Genomic DNA, 14,935 nt, shown 5'->3' with positions numbered 1-14,935 from the left:
ATTTCGACATTCTTTTCTTACCAATACATACACCCAACATGAGAATAAGACGCGCGCCAAACTATAGAGCGGTAGCCCCTTATTTTCAAACGAAAATAATTTCTCGGGGTACTTCGGGTTTCTTTCCACTCTTTTTTGAGTCTCGTCTACTTTTTCGTCTACTAGTGAAAATATCGCAATAGTACATGTAAGTGTAGATGTAACTGCCAAAAATAATAAACAAGTCATCGCGGTATGACTACTCTCTGAAACAAAGAACGAATAGCTAGATGCATCTTAGATTTCCATGATCTCATACTTACCTGCAGCTGTGTCGTTATAATCTGAATTTAAACGTTCTCGGATCGTATATGGGTTCTTGCTCAACCTCAAACCGGTGTTGTCTTACTCTTAATTGGGAGTTTCCTATCTTGATTGTGATTTAACTCAAGGATCGACCTCCTCTTCGCCTCGTTAACGCGCCTGCGCTGTAACATTTTGGGAACGACTGCCATACTTTGTATCCTATCCTGGATCAGACGGTTACCTTTGTCAATTTTAACTTATCTACCCATAATGGTAAAGGTAAAACCATTGTACAATGACCCGTTTTGTTTTTCACATGCCCGTGAGGTGCTAGTTTTAGTCCCGGGAATGAATCTTAAAACGTGTTCAGGCACATCGTGTAGGTCCGTTGCAGTACTTCAATTTAACTTGATCCATCTCCTCTATGCTGATCATTTCTTTTTTTTTCTTTTACTTTTTTATTATATTTATCTCGGGGCTATCACATCTTGTTAGCCGCTGCCCGCAAGTTTAAGACGTATTACTCGGCTTCGTTTCAGGGCTATGCCGATTGATGGTTTCATCCCTGCAGGCCATAAAGGTGATCTAACGATATAAAGTGCAAAACGAGCTGTGAGGTTTCTCTAGGTTTTCAGGGAGAGAAGATGGGGGGAAGGAGGAGGAAAGACGCGAACCTTTAATGAAGTTATTTACGTAATAACGAAGGACTTTGGGTGTCTATCGTGACTAGCCTAATTGTTTGTCTGTTTCGATATATATCGTTAGTAGGAGCAACCATTCAACAAATAAGTAAACAAGAGGAGTGTCTTTCACGTGTTTAGATGAAGGTATAACGTAGGATGACTTCCGGTTTGGGGTTAGTATCAAATTAGCAATATCTTTGCTAATGACACGAGGAATGTCCCACTTGCAACTTTTCTAAATTAACCAATACACTTAACTGTCATTTAAAATAATTTTATACCTTACTTATCCTATAGATTTTTTTAGATTTATGTTTTAAGAGTTTTTGCGCATTTGCATAAGATTGTTATTTTGGCTCAAGTGACTGATTTTTTACTGTATCCCCTTAAAAAGAGATGCCAAGCACACAAGTTAGGGTCGTGCACCAGCTTGTTTGTTAACGTAACTAGCGCCACTTTCCCCAGTACTAACAATCATTTGGTGTCAAAATTAAGTAATTATTCAATCCATCTTAAATTCACTAAACAGGAAGGCTTTCTTTAACAATGACGCAAAATTCTCTAGATCTTGAGCCTCATATCAAGGTTAAAACCAACCGCAACATCATGAAAAGCGGCTAAATGATGTTATGAAACAATCTTTTGCTTCGAGTTTTTTTTTCTGAACACCTCGGATAAAACTTTTAATTAAAGGTTACTCGATTTTATATCACATTTGAAAGATAAACGGAACAGGTATCTGGGTTTTCCACTGCTATCATTACTTACTTTCCTACATATAAGAGGCACATCACGTGATTGTATGACGCGATCGCCGAAAATAATTCGATATTACCAACTAGTAGTTAAGCTCACCGCCGTTCTCCTAAAAATGGTGTCACTGAATTTAATTGAGTACAAAACCTAAAATAAAAAATAATCATTCTATGTTTGACGTCGATATTATATAATGGATCATACATACATAGATGCCTTTACCTTTTTAGTCTTACAAAACAAAAAGGCCTCAAGGCTTGCAGGGAGAACGCTTTTTATCGATATAATATATCGTTAACTTACAAGAGTTTTAATGCAACGTTTTTTCATCATTTTTTATTTTCATTTCATCTAAAATCCATTTTAATTTTTTTTGGATTAGGTCTATGCATTAAAAGCAATTAACTTCTTGTATGGACCATTTCAACATTGAACAAAGAAACGCACGGGGAGACGCCTTATAGGTTATGTTGCTTCAACTGTCTCTCGAGGTATTTTTCATGCAGAATTTTCCCAAACTCGAGGAGGTCTATGTATTTCAACATTTATTTGATGTTATTCCATCACAAAAATTCCAATAATAATCTTTGTTATGTAGCAGATATTGTTTGGTAAAATAATACGAAATTCACTAACCGACTTGTTAAATCTTATTTCCATGGCTTATGGGCCATGCAATGGGTAAAACACCGTCCCGAAACCGAGGGATTTTTTTATTTATTTCCTCTCTTAAGGACGCTTTTGTAATTTTCTCAAGTGTATACTTAATAAGTAGTTAAAATCCACTAAAATATAGACCTACATAATCTGACGGAAAGATATAGAAAACTCTCAGGAAAAATTCCCTCTTTCTTGAATAAAGTTAAGTTTCAAAGAGTCCGTCCGAAAAGCGTTACCCAAGTTATAATCACGACCCCAAGGATATTTGCGTATTTATGTAAATATGAATTAACCTAGCTTGAAGTAAATACTAAATTGTCTAGACTTACCGTAACAATTACAAGTAGTCAACATGGTAAGATAGGCATCAACAAAAGTTTAAAGATAAAAATCAAAAGTATACTTCATTGAAAAATGCTCGTGCCATGTAGTATGAGAAACTCCCCTTTTGCCTCTCAGAATGTGTCGACCCCCTCTGCGTATGGGATACAAGCTCTAGTGCCAAGAATAGATTTTCACACATGGAGGATTCATACCATTTACACCAGGAACCCGGGCTATCTGGAGGACAAAAGCAGACGAGTTTTTGTCCGCCAGATAGCCCGGCCTCCTGGTGTAAATGGTATGACTCCTCCATGTGTGAAAACTATCTATAAACGTTTGGATCGCCACCCTAAGTACTGTTTTCTATAAACCTTTGACCCCAAAACTGCTCTTCTCTCATTGGTTAATTCACGAAGAGCTTGAGACTAGAGTCGTTTGCTTCTCATTTTACTTGTCGTCCACAGCCAATTCTAGGAATTGCGAGCGAAGTACACTTTTGTTTTATATATGAACTTTTGGTATCAGTAATTATTCATTGGAATACCATATAAATTAAAATTAAAATAAAATCAATCAATCACAGATATAAATACAAAAATCATTATTTTATTATTCGGAAATAACAGGTATAGGCCTAGGACATACCTCAGTCATGGAACAACAAATTTATCATTTTTTTTAAACAGAACACGTTCTGCATATCAAATACCGGCAACATTATATGGATGAAAACATTATGCAAATATAACAATTTGATTCTTTTTCTTTGATTCTAAAAACATTTTAGTGTGTGGGTGTGAGTGAAATGGGAAGTGAAAATAAATTAAAACATGTATAAGGGGCGGGGCAAGGGAGCGCGAAAAATATATATGAGACATTGGGGACTACGGCCAGCGTCTTCTCCGTTAAGTTAAAATGTCTAACTTTAGAATAATTAACTAATTAATTAGTTAGTAAACATGGTGAATGCTAGAGAGCTCTAGTCACGAGGAAAGACTTAAGTAATATTAACCAACTTTAAGTTAAGTACTAGTGGTTATATTAATTTTAAACCTTTTAAGCACCATCTATGGACCATCAATGTACCAAAAGTGACATTGCCTTCGTAAGATTTTAAATTTTAAATTAAAGTTCTGTTTGAAATGATTAAAAATAATTTTACCAAGTAATAAAAATGCTTAATTATTTTAATTTTCCATCAATTGTTTCATCTTAATGTGAAACATTTGAGGTGAAATTAGATAAGTTTTTTATGATTTAAATATATTAGTGCAGGATGGGAAGAATTAAAATTAATTAGACTAATCATTTAAGTCAGTACAAGATCACAGTTTAGAAGGAAGGACAATACCACTTGTATCTTAACTTTAAAATTCGTTGTCCAAAACAAAAACTAAAATTACATGGGGTGTTTAATTAATTAATTGACAGCCTAATTTAATTTAAACTTTTAAAAAGCGGCTTCAATAATTTATTTGTGCAATTTTTACGAAAATAGAACTGTTTAATATTTTTTTATATATATATATTTATAATTAAATTTTCTTGAAGAATATCATCATAATAATTATTGTTATTTTTTTTTTAATATAACACGATTTTTTTCACGGCAGAATTTATGTTAGTAAGTATATATGTAAATATACTAAGAGTACGTCTAAAATAGAAATCCTATATACTAAATATACAGGCATTAAATCTTTGGTTGAATTTCTTTCATTTTAAATATATTTAATTATTAATGTTCACAAAAATTTTTGTAACCACGAATTTGAAAATCTTATTGCGGTTTTTTAATTTAATTTTAATTGAACTTTTAATTTGATAGGGCCGGGGGGAGGTTTGAAAATTTTCAGAGATATATATTTAAATAGGCCAATATTAAATTTTTCACGTATCTACAAAAATTTTAATTTACAGTAACGGTTTGTTTGTCTGTTTGTTTTGGTGTTTTCTTAAAAAATAGTGAATGCGATAATATTTTAATGAGTTAAAAAATAAATTAAGGATATTGGGATTAAAAATGAAAACGCGGGAAGGGAAAGGGGGGTTTTGAATAATTTATGTACGTACAAATTCACGAGTAAAAAATTATAATAAAAACACTATAAACTCAAAAAATAAATAATTAGGAATAATCTTGCCTTGTTTTTTAAATAGACCGCGAGTCGACATTTTTTTCATTAAAATAACAATTTTTCCTATTTCTCCGCAATGTTTAGTCTACAAGTCACTTTACAACTACGCAATGAGTAGTTCGGATCAGTTCAGTTCGCGCGTTTTACGAAGTTCGGTCGCAAATAACCGTTGACGCGATCTAGCGATTATATAATAAGACTATCCAATATTTTCACAAAAGTTCTCTACAAGTACCATTTGGAGATAAGAGGAAATATAGAGATAAACTAGTTTTGGCAATTTTTAGGATTTTTTTTTTTCTTTATGAGATTCATATTGTCTTGACCAGGAAGTTACGTTTGAGGTTTTCTCCAACTTGATTCGCTCGTTTTAAAAGTGAATGTACCAACCACATTATAGCTTGGTTTTGAGGTAGGCGAACAGCTCCGCGATATAGTTAACGGTTTTTCCGTAGTCTCTCAAAATGAGATAATCTCGAACCAAACGTGCCGTTTTATCCGGCATGTCACGGTATTCCTGAGACATGACATCGCGTAATACATCAGGGTTGCGAGGGACCCCTAGAACGTACATGCCCATTTGGACGTCGCACAATAACTGGGACAAGTAGTTCTCAATGCCCTTGAACTTGTCCCGGAAGGAGCTGTCGTGTAAAGTGGCGTCCAATAGAATCTCTTCGATGCCAACCGCAAAATACTGAAGCAACTCGAAAGACTTGCGCAAAGCTTCCTCACGCTGTATATTTCAAAGAAAAAATAAACAAGAAAACATCAAAACCCTGCCTAATTGACTTCAAAATCAGAAATAATATAAAATTTATGAACTTCTATATCAATGAGTAAATTCAATTTGTCGATATCAAAAACAAATCGAAATAAAATAAAGTGTTCAAAAACTATAAGCCTTTCAAAAACCTTAACGGAAATAATGAACTACATACCGTTATAGTGCTAAAATGCTCCACGGTTGGTTTGGGAATAATTGGAAGCCATTCTTGACGATAAGAGGCCACGCCTTCTTCAAAGCTTTCATCTTCAAATTCAGTTTCGACCTATAGCACAAAATAAATTAAAAAAATTGAAAATTAAGTACAATTTGCCATTTTATATCCTATTCATAATTTTGGTGTTAAAATTTGTTAAGTAAAAATAAAATATTAAACAAAGAATTTGCATAAATATTCGAATAACGCGATTACGTAGGTGAAATGTGGTTGGTCTTTTAGACTGTTTTTGTTCGAAATGAAGCGTGGGTGATATCTATTATGACAGCTATGGATGCGGGAGATTTATGGAAATGTGATGGAATAAAATAAATGTATATTAAAAAAAATTCAGGTGGAATTAGAAACATTTTGAAATTTTTGGTTTAAAAAAAAAGGATGCCATTGCAGAATTCGAAGTAGAAATGATAGATAAATTTGTATTGTGTTACGTCATCTCGGATCGAAAGTAAACCACAACTATATATAAACCAAAATTAATTTGTTTAAAATTTATTTCCCATGCACGATATTGTTAAACACTCTTATGTTTGTTTACTTCAATTTTAGCTTTCATTTCTACTTTGATAACTTTGAATTTCCTAATATGGGCAGAGCATACTGAACGGTACGCGCAACAGTTAAGGCATAATAATACGCGTACAAATTCCCCAGTCATTATATAACGCGATAGTTTTTCTGTTGATGATAAAACACAGATCAAACTTCCGACGACAAGTTTATAGAGTTGTGGTATTTATTTGAAGTTAAAATTTTATATGAAACGTGATAAGGTATAAGCGATTATCAGTGCTCTGAATAATTTTGTAGTATTGATTTAAAAGGAGTACGAATTGGAGGCAAGGACAAGTGGTAATTGGGTGCTTCACCATTTAACCGAAAATTAACCTGATAAATATCATGCTAACACTTGAAAATATCCCCAAAACTAAATTAATGTTATAAATTTAAAATTCAAATAACCTTATTCGATTGTTTAACGGTTTTCTAACCTGAATATATATATTTAGAGTAATTACCTTCAATACAAACACACAATGGGCTCTGACATGCAGAGTCTGTCATTTAGAAAAAGAACCTCCGCGTGGAAATGTTTTGCAAGTTCAAACAACCGGTCACCAAACAAATACAAACAAGTGGGTCGCGTTCGCATCCGTTTACGTGGGATTGACTCTATTATTAAGTGATGCCAGCGTCATCAAATGTTAAAAGCAAAGGGTGCAAAAGAAAGACAGAAATAAAAATAAAACGGAGGGTGCCTTCATTGTAATACCTACGTCGAGAAATCACTGACCAAAAGATTGAACCAACCGTTCAATGACTTTTGAACAGTATTTCTTTGTCATTGTTAAAGTGTTAAGGTAATACTGGGAACTGAACAGCAATTGTCTGAATTAAGATATAAATACATGTAAACTGTTGAATACATGTAAAAATCTAATGATAAATCAGGGAGCACATTATCCAAAGGAGAGTCAGAGATAGAAGAGGGAAGGTACTTTATAACGGCCGGGCACCCTGGCTCTTACGCGCATCTACCTCGGCGCACAGCCGAGGAGTAAGACGTCACGTGATCCTTTGAGAGGGAAATTCAAAAAGGGTAAACCCGAAAATACGGTTAGAGAAAGGCTAACATTACACACTAGAGATCAGCATTCAGCGTGGTTACTGTAGCTTTGTCTACGGTTAATTTACAATTTTTAATAATTTGTAAGCCTAATAATGGTTTCCTATAAGAAATGTTGTTACAAAAACTGTTACAATAATACGAAAAACTGTAGCCCCGATATTATATTCATTTCATTCCGGCATTCCCCAAACATAAAACCATATTTGACCTATGTAAAAGATGGATTATTTCGTACGGTAGAGCAGTGTCCCAATGCCTCGAATTATTGCGACAGCCACGGTAATAACAATACTTTATTATAACCATATTTATTATTTTTCTTTGAATATTGAGAGGTTATAAATAAAACACTGGAAAGGGTCAGTAGATTAAAAACAAGAAACAAATTTGATAAGTACCGTCGCCGAAGCACTGTAGGCACGCACGATTCGCGAAGCGGCTCGAGTATCGCCGAGACCCCGACACCGTAAAACTCAGGCCTCGGCCGTAATAATGTATACAAACTTCTCTGACTTTTTTCTCTCTCGGTTGCGCCGATTGCGCATGTGCGCCACGCTCCTAGAGAGCCACTGGCACTGGTAACGTTTTTGAAAGGGGGGCTGACGGAGAATTCGGTCTCTCCGACTCTCCTCTATTTTCGTGCTCACTGGATAAATTAATCAATTTGTAATTTATAATTAAATATCTACTTTATGTTCGAATTGGACTCTAAGATCAAACCATTTTATGAGCAAAATGATTGAAACAATTACTAAATTTAGAATTAACTTTGGATACTATCACAAAACAATACCGATGTATCTTCACCTCGTTTTTGAATCGTCAATATTTATTATCGCAAAATATGTAAGAGAAAATTTCGCCGATTTATTACGATGATGTAACTAACCCTTGAAAGCTTTCTAGTACAAATACGCCCACTGGGTTTCATATCGCTATTAAGAATGAAGTGTAATGTAAGGGAACTTGGTCTTTTCTCGTGGTTTGTTACTCGTACATTAAATAAGGGGTGAGAAAACTAGAAGATTCAATCTCCTTATTAATATTTCTGGTATTAAATTTTTTTATCCTCAAAGATATCGAAGAAATTAAGGGATACTTTAGTCTAAAGGGCACGAGGATATAGAAAAAGCGGTTTTATTAACGTTTTTAAGAACTTTCATTATGACGTAGATCTTTTTGGAATGGAGAGTGCCCTTAGGGGTAGGCGTCATATCATTTTCTTGTAGACTTTAGGTCAGAGAAACCAGCGTTGCTGCTGCTATTATAGCCGCGAATATACGAACTTTGAATTTATAAAAGGATTTTAACGTTTGATATTTTTAACAAAAATATTTTTAAAACGTGTCCTTATTTTTTTGGTAAATTGATCGCTTTCAATCGTTGTAACAGCGCAAATTTTATTTGCAATTCAATTTAGTTAGTTTAGTTAAATATAACATGATGTGAGAGATTCAAGGTGGTAAATATGGTGTGAAAAAGCATGCTTAATTCAAAGCATTATCGTCCAATTTTTAATTAAATACAACTGAATAACTTCATAAGCTTATAAATAACCTTTTCATAACTAAGCCCCTAAAATCTGGTGCGGTAAAATATTATTAAAATTACTTTACTTTCATATAATATTAATAAAAACGAGCTACTTACTATGCAAAATATATTCAATGTTTTAACAATCCCGACATGAACTGGAAAAAAATATAAAAACTCCGACATAGACTGTAGGTTATCCAGTCTAGAGTCTAGACTTCGCCCTCTTAATCTTATTGGCCTATCCTTCAAATATCCTTTCTACAAAAAATGTTCAACATGAACCGCAACATGTAAAAAAACGAAAAGGAAAAAACTTCACCCCACAAAATCTTCTATCACTGTCATCTAAACTATCCCCTAAGTCAAGTGCTAAAATGATTACGTGTACATGTGTACAATGAACTTAAAGAGTTATTAGCCCGACAATCCAAGAAAATAACGAAGAGTGACCTTTAAGATATCTTCCAAGAAAGTAACTAATTACCAATTTTTTAATTTTAATTTTTTAAAAAAATGGACTGCGAAAAAACATTTTCTCTCATTAATTAACACCCACTACCAAGAAATTAATAACATCGTAATTAATACACCTTTATCTTAAACTGGAAATCATTAGCTCAATATGTCACCAAGTCATAATAAAATCGCTGTAATTTTTCCAGTTAGAGATTTAAAAGAAAAAAAATAATAAAATTTTAACACCTTGAAACTTAAATGCCTCAACATCCTGTATAAATATTATCCACACTATTTTAGTCGATTACTAATACTTAATTGTCATATACCTCGAATAATAATTTAGAGATAATTGTCGAGCGTATTTTGGCAAAAATAAAAAAAAATATTTTAATGAATGAAAAAATATACGCAAGGTTAAATAGATTTTCTTGGTATAACGGCGTTCATTCATTAACAATATCTTTTACTACACTTAATTTCAAAGAAGTGCTACATGATACGGGCTTTTCTGTATGGTATAATAATGACATTATCTACGGGTTAATTTAATAGACTATATAGCCTCGGAAATAAATGATTATCCCCCCTAAATCTTCACTTCCCCCCTCCCGGGTTATGAATTATAATTCAACAGGTTCAAGAAGAAAAAAATGTTTCTGATCCATATATACCTGTAATACCGCTTTAATCATGTCGAAAAATACCACCCTGAAGCGAGGGAGGATATTTTTAAAAGATAAATTAACTATTTTTCTTACTACCCATTTTTATCTTTTCAATTTTAATTTTTTTTTTTTTCATTTTGGAAAATCGTAAAATTAGACGGATATTTTATTTTAAATGCACCGTGAAATTACGTATTAATTTTTTTTGGTTGAGATTATTAAGTCTGTTATCATTAATCGGCGGGTTTGAGTTTTAAAAGAAGGTTCATGGGATTTTAAAAAGTTGTGTCTCATATTTCGTGGCACCATGCTGTCTGGTCTGGGCTTTTTTCCTTTCCCAAAACACGTTTTCATCTAAGATGCTTAGGCGATTTAGATATTTATGGTTTTCAAGCCGATTTAAGAAACGTTGCTATCATCTTTTAGATTTATTGCAATTTCTGTTATTATAAATGGCACTTTCTTAGTGTTACTTCTTTGTTGCACTTCCTATGGTTATTATAAAAAATGTTCCTTTTTGTTGCTATTCCCATAGTTATAATAAAAAATTTTCCTTTTTGTTGCAATTCCCATATTTATGATAAAAAAATCTTACTTTTTGTTGCAATTCCCATATTTATGATAAAAAAATCTTACTTTTTGTTGCAACTCCGAAAGTTATAATAAAAAATGTTCCTCATTGTTGCAATTCCCATAGTTATAATAAAAAATGCTCGTCTTTGTTGCAATTCCCATAGTTATAATAAAAAATGCTCCTCTTTGTTGCAATTCCCATAGTTATAATAAAAAATGCTCCTCTTTGTTGCAATTCCCATAGTTATAATAAAAAATGCTCCTCTTTGTTGCAATTCCCATAGTTATAATAAAAAATGCTCCTCTTTGTTGCAATTCCCATAGTTATAATAAAAAATGCTCCTCTTTGTTGCAATTCCCATAGTTATAATAAAAAATGCTCCTCTTTGTTGCAATTCCCATAGTTATAATAAAAAATGCTCCTTTTCATGACGATAACTATATTTTATGATATTAAATGTTCCTTTTTGAACCAGTCGATAAAGTTTAATGATCATACCGATGCCTAGTTCTACGATAATCAGGGGCTGATATTTGTTCCATTATTTAAATACTAATTATCCTAAAGATTATCATAAAAGTTCTTCATTAAACCATAGCGGGAAACTATCTTTAGATATAATAGGTATTCCGTTCAAAGTTACGAATTAGGTAGATGAAATTGTTCAGGGTACCTCTTGTTTAATCACTCACTATAAAAATGTGGTAATCCTTGGATGTTTTATAAATCATTCCACATTTTTCAGTAGCGAGATATAGAGAATGAAAGAACCGAGAAAAACCAGTTAAAAGAATCGGCACCAAGCAGTCTGGCATTTCGGGTATAGTAGCGGTTGGCCCGGGGGCCTTTCTCAGACACGGTGGGTGAGCCGGAGTTTTCCATCTCGGGGCCGCGACAAGCTCAAATCCATAAGAAGAAGTATAAAAAAAATTTATAAGAAAGGCACCGACGTTAAAGAGCCGGCAGGCACGATAATTATATAAAAATGCTTCTATATTTCGTGTTGGCATTTTCTGGCCAAAGGAAGAAAAAAAAGGTTGAGTCATTTGCTGCTAACCCTCCTCGAGTTAATATTTGCGTGATAATTTTTTTAAAAAGATTTTTACGACATCTTAAGATTTACAAGAGGAACTTACTACCTACGTGAACACCTGCAAAATGCGTAGTATGTAACTCTGATCTATTAAACGAGATAGGTTTTAAAAATAAGAAAGATTTTGAACTTTTTTTTTTCATTAGGGGTAAAAGATTTTTTTCTATTCCGTTAAAACTACGCTAAAATATTTTCGCCAACAGGTGAATCGATTGGCCAAATTGTTTAAGAAATTTTTGTATAGGGATTTATTGGAAGATCAAATTCTTATCAGAACCTCAGAGGACAAAAATAAATAAATGTTTTGATATTTAAAAAAATTCAATTTAAATTCCCTGATTATTTTCTGACTTTTTTAGGTCAAATATTGTGTTTCATAAAGGTACTAGTAGCAAAGGCACTCGTCCGGACATTTTTTACATTCTAGACGCCATTTTAAAAGATGGCGGCGATTGAACCCGAAAAGCCATAAAGCCGGTTTATAGAGTAAAGAGAACCAGTGTACTAAATATTATTGAAATCGGTTGAAACGCGTAAATTTTGCTCCATAAAGAAGATTGTAATTAATTTTTGGTCGCCATTTTCCAAGATGGCTACGGATTAGAAAAATCTTTCGTAGTGCGTGCCTATTACTCAAGAATAACGTCTATGCAAATTTTCAGCCTTTTAGATAAAGCGGTTTGGGCCTGAGATATTGTATCATCCGAAGTAATTTTCTACGTTGCAATTTGTATTATAACCCTTTATGAATTAAAATTATTTCCTGCAAATTAACATTAATATATCCTTTTATGGAATTTACGGTCGCGTGGCACATAAACAGCCATATCATTTCCGATTTCTCTTTTTTTCTCCATATCCAAAAAGGATTTCAAAATGTTATTAAATAGCTTCGATAAATAGTTTTACATAAACAAGGAGCTAGAATTTATCCAACGATACGCAATCGACCAGCACATCCAGCCCTTCTGAAACGCGATTTGAAACTCCTCTAACATAACAAATATAACCCCATGAACTTCTTTAGCTTTGACGATAACAAGCACTGGAATTCTAGATTAAGAACCGGCACAGGGAAAACCCCAAGTTTTAAAGTTTTTTTTTGATTCCCACGCATTTTTAAAGATAGTGAAAGTGTGTATAAGTATAAATATACGATGACGAGTGAAACGTTTTATACTGAATGACCCTCCAGCAATAGTTAAGCGCCGGTAATGGATACTCGTTTTCTAACTCCATCAAACAAATACAAAAATTTTCTCCTTCAGAAGAACCCAACTGTCAATAAAACCTATGGATTTTTTGAAAAACCTTAAAATCCCTGTAAATGTTAGGAGAGGCCAAGAGAGTCCTGAAAGCCCCCCTGAAAATTTACAAGAGAGAGTCCTGAAAACCCCCCTGAAAATTTGGGAGAGAGAGTCCTGAAAACCCCCCTGAAAATTTGGGAGAGAGAGTCCTTAAAACCCCCCCTGAAAATTTAGGAGAGTCCTTAAAAATCCCCCTGAAAATTTAGGAGAGTCCTTAAAAATCCCCCTGAAAATTTAGGAGAGTCCTTAAAAATCCCCCTGAAAATTTAGGAGAGAGAGTCCTTAAAAATCCCCCTGTAAATTTAGGAGAGAGAGTCCTTAAAAATCCCCCTGTAAATTTAGGAGAGAGAGTCCTTAAAAACCCCCCTGTAAATTTAGGAGAAAGAGTCCTTAAAAACCCCCCTGTAAATTTAGGAGAAAGAGTCCTTAAAAACCCCCCTGTAAATTTAGGAGAAAGAGTCCTTAAAAACCGCCCTGTAAATTTAGGAGAAAGAGTCCTTAAAAACCCCCCTGTAAATTTAGGAGAAAGAGTCCTTAAAAACCCCCCTGTAAATTTAGGAGAAAGAGTCCGTAAAACCCCCCCTGTAAATTTAGGAGAAAGAGTCCGTAAAACCCCCCTGTAAATTTAGGAGAAAGAGTCCGAAAAACCCCCCTGTAAATTTAGGAGAAAGAGTCCCTAAAAAACCCCTTAAAATTTAAGAGATCCCTTAAAATTCCTACCAATTTAGGATAATCATTCTGTTTAATTAACTAGGACGATTTGAAATTAATATTAATTAACTGCGAGAAAATACAGTTACAGGGAAAACTGCGGCGTAGCAACACGTAACATTAATTCGAATACGAAAGAAAGTAGTGATTGTTATAGATGAGTATATAATTCAAATCGACAAAGCATTCGCCATCTAGCAACGCGTAGGCGTACTACGTATAGCTCATCATTAAAAATAAAAGCTAAATTTGGAATTAAAATTCGTTTAGAAGAAATCCCCAGATTCCCTAGAGGTATAATTATCCTTACATCGAATGGTTTAATGATAGTAGAGATGGCAAAATGAGAAATGCTAAATCGCCAGGTATATCAAACCGTAAAACCTATTTTGTCCTATTTATTTTAGAGAAAAACTATAGACAATCGTATAAACACGTTTAAATGTAAAGTTTACGAGTAATATTTGTATTCCGAGTGTTGTTTTTTGCTTTTAATTCACGTTTTTTCACGCCGTAGGTTTCCGTTTTAAGTGGGATCAGTTTCGAAGAGAAGTAAAAAAATCCCACGTTGTAACTAGATACAAGCGGAGGAAAAGCTACGTTCTTTTTTCAACAATGATAGAGTTAAAGTGGGCTGGTTGGTTTGGGAGTGGTTAATGAAAAGTAGAATTATTATTTTTTTTTCATTTAGTTTATTCTTTAATTTTTTCAACTCCATTTGTGGAAAGTTAACAAATAAGGAGGGCCAGTTAGGTTACAATGGGATTGTATTTAAAGCTTGCTTGCTCATTTCATTCATATTATTTATTCCAAACACAACGGGTTTTTTTTCTTTTAATCAACACTGTTTTAAATGAATTAACTGGTTTGCTCGGGTTGAATTAATATATAATTTAAGTGATGATTACTAAATATTCAATTTTGATGAACATGCAAATGATTGAAAGAATTTCTCTACATAAGACTAAACAGTGTATGATAAAGTTTACCCGATAAATTGCAAAAATATTTCTATCATTGAGTTCTATGATTTTGACATTCAAAGCCGAGACAAATGTTTGTAGTTACTAGTTACACATGGAAACTATGTCTCAAGAGCATAAACTTATC

The 14,935-nt window shown here is 33.4% G+C and overlaps 1 protein-coding gene across 2 annotated transcripts in view; it reads right to left on the bottom strand.

Annotated features, from left to right (window-relative positions):
* Positions 1-3,294: 3,294 nt before the first annotated feature.
* LOC149654294 (uncharacterized) overlaps positions 3,295-14,935 on the bottom strand; it is a 56,075-nt gene continuing 44,434 nt past the window's right edge. For both annotated transcript variants that reach the window (XM_089845744.1, XM_089845743.1), the window contains exons 3-4: positions 5,788-5,898; positions 3,295-5,582 (exon numbers count right to left, since the gene is read on the bottom strand). In XM_089845744.1, the coding sequence (XP_089701870.1) occupies positions 5,241-5,582; positions 5,788-5,898 (453 nt within the window). In that variant the 3' untranslated portion in view covers positions 3,295-5,240. The remainder of the gene's footprint in view (positions 5,583-5,787; positions 5,899-14,935) is intronic.

Source organism: Phalangium opilio, unplaced genomic scaffold (assembly GCF_054372755.1).
Source record: "Phalangium opilio isolate 3A_F unplaced genomic scaffold, DU_Popi_V2 ptg000079l_1, whole genome shotgun sequence".
Taxonomy (NCBI): Eukaryota; Metazoa; Arthropoda; class Arachnida; order Opiliones; family Phalangiidae; genus Phalangium; species Phalangium opilio.
The sequence above is the reverse complement of the archived record's forward strand: the minus strand, read 5'-3'. Positions and strand labels throughout refer to the sequence as shown.